The 2,193-nt window shown below is 35.3% G+C and overlaps 1 protein-coding gene across 2 annotated transcripts in view; it reads right to left on the reverse strand.

Moving 5' to 3' along the window:
- The window catches only part of LOC102678946 (E3 ubiquitin-protein ligase TRIM9), a 9,869-nt gene that overhangs the window by 1,362 nt on the left and 6,314 nt on the right, over positions 1-2,193 (reverse strand). For both annotated transcript variants that reach the window (XM_031514197.1, XM_006623648.2), the window contains one exon: positions 878-1,108. In XM_031514197.1, the coding sequence (XP_031370057.1) occupies positions 878-1,108 (231 nt within the window). The remainder of the gene's footprint in view (positions 1-877; positions 1,109-2,193) is intronic.

Raw genomic sequence — 2,193 nt, forward strand, 5'->3', positions numbered from 1 at the left:
CTATTATTATTTAAATCCTTTGCGAACAATCTCTTTTCTCCTCCCCTTCTCTTGTCTTGTTCTGTCATTCTTTCCAAACGATTTATTAATGGACGAATCTTTCCTACGGATTTTCCTTTGATTTTCAATTACGCTTCATTCGAATTTTTGCGATCGATAAAAAGAGAGAGAGAAAAGGATAATTCGAGCGATTTAGAGTAGTTTGTTCCTCGATTTCATCGAAATTATGAATTTTTCATTTCATTCGACGAGATTATTTTTCTTTAATTGGTAATGAAAATCTTGGAAAATAAGTTCTAGATACACTAGTGGCTTTTGAAAGCCGCGATTCGAGAAGAGATCGACAATTTTTCACCCGATTTCACAGAAGAAAAATTACTTAACCCTTTGCGAACAACACGTATAAAACTTTTATATTTTATCTTATTTTACGCATAAAGAAAGAAAATTTTGTTAAACTCTATATCTATCCTCTTAACTCTTGTTAACAGAATATATTTGCTTCGCTATTTTCCTTCTCTCTCAATTCCCTTACGAATAAAAGTAATTTCGTAAATTCGATGACGAAAAGTCAAAATCATCTCTCGCTCGAACTAATCATTACAGTTCTACGCTTACAAAACTCAAAAACTTATAAGCCGTCGAACCAATATCAAAAGATCCGCGATATAATCTATATCGTTGCATTATTCTTCACAAGATTATTCTAGAAAGATCAATCCAAATAAATAAACATCGTTCGAATCCAAGTAACAGCCAAGAGTCTTAAACAAAGAGTAATTAATAATTTGTTCTCCTGAAAATTTACTCGTTAAAAAAAAAAAGAAAGAGAGAAACAAAAATCTTATCCAAAACATATATATATATATTTACTCACCGAGCATTCTATCCCGCGACACCTCGGCCCTGGCTACGCCGAAGGCGGGATCTGTGTCCGCGTGATAACGATCGATCGTTAATTCCCAATAATGAACGCCCCGTGAAAATCCAACGCTGGAAAGGACAACTCGGTGCTCGTAACCTTCGCAGGACGCGCTCATCGCGTCCTCGGAAATTGATACCTCCTGCGGTATACCGGATGCCCCGGTCGCCCACGAGAACCATGCCACTGTCGAACAAAGCGATGGGTATCCCCCGATAAATAATCGACCGATCGATTCTTGCTTGCTTGCGGCGGCTCCGTTTCTAGCCGGCTATTGTTCTCGGATGACGGCCGACGAAATCGAGTGGATAAACCCGAGCGTGGAGGCCGTGATTCCATATATATCGGAAACTAAACGCCGCGAAATCGAAACCGGAAACACGCCATCCACTGCCTGCGTATCGTTACCTGTATCGTAACGCGAATTCCGCAACCGTTCTTTTTATAAGTTACAAGGATGTTGACGGGACACGTTTCCTCAAATTGTCGACATCGAATCTCTAATTTTATCTCTAGAGATTTATTGGTATGGATCGATGAATCATGGATCATGGCTATTATATATTGTATCGTAAAGTTTCTTTACACGTTATAAGGATATAACGAGACGCGTTTCCCCAAATTGTCGGCTTTTGAATCATGAATTCTAATTTTATTCTCGCGATTCATTGCTAGAGATCGATGAATAGATCGATTATATATTGTATCGTAACGTTTTTCTCCGTGTTATAGAAATATAATGAAATGCATTTTCTCAAATTATCGGTTCTAAAACTAATATTCTCGCGATTCATTGCTACAGATCGATGAATAGATCGATTATATATCGTATATATATTTTTCTTCAAGTTATAAGAATATAATGAGATGTGTTTCCTCACATTTCTGGTTTCGAATTTAATATTATTCTCGCGGTTCATTTCTAAAGATGAATAAATCTATATATTGTATCGTAACGTTTTTCTCCGTGTTATAGAAATATAATGAAATGCATTTTCTCAAATTATCGGTTCTAAAACTAATATTCTCGCGATTCATTGCTACAGATCGATGAATAGATCGATTATATATCGTATATATATTTTTCTTCAAGTTATAAGAATATAATGAGATGTGTTTCCTCACATTTCTGGTTTCGAATTTAATATTATTCTCGCGGTTCATTTCTAAAGATGAATAAATCTATATATTGTATCGTAACGTTTTTTTTTATGTTATAAAAATATAATGAGATACATTTCCAAATTATTGATTCCAAATCTAATATTCTC

Source organism: Apis dorsata, unplaced genomic scaffold (assembly GCF_000469605.1).
Source record: "Apis dorsata unplaced genomic scaffold, Apis dorsata 1.3 scaffold_929, whole genome shotgun sequence".
Taxonomy (NCBI): domain Eukaryota; kingdom Metazoa; phylum Arthropoda; class Insecta; order Hymenoptera; family Apidae; genus Apis; species Apis dorsata.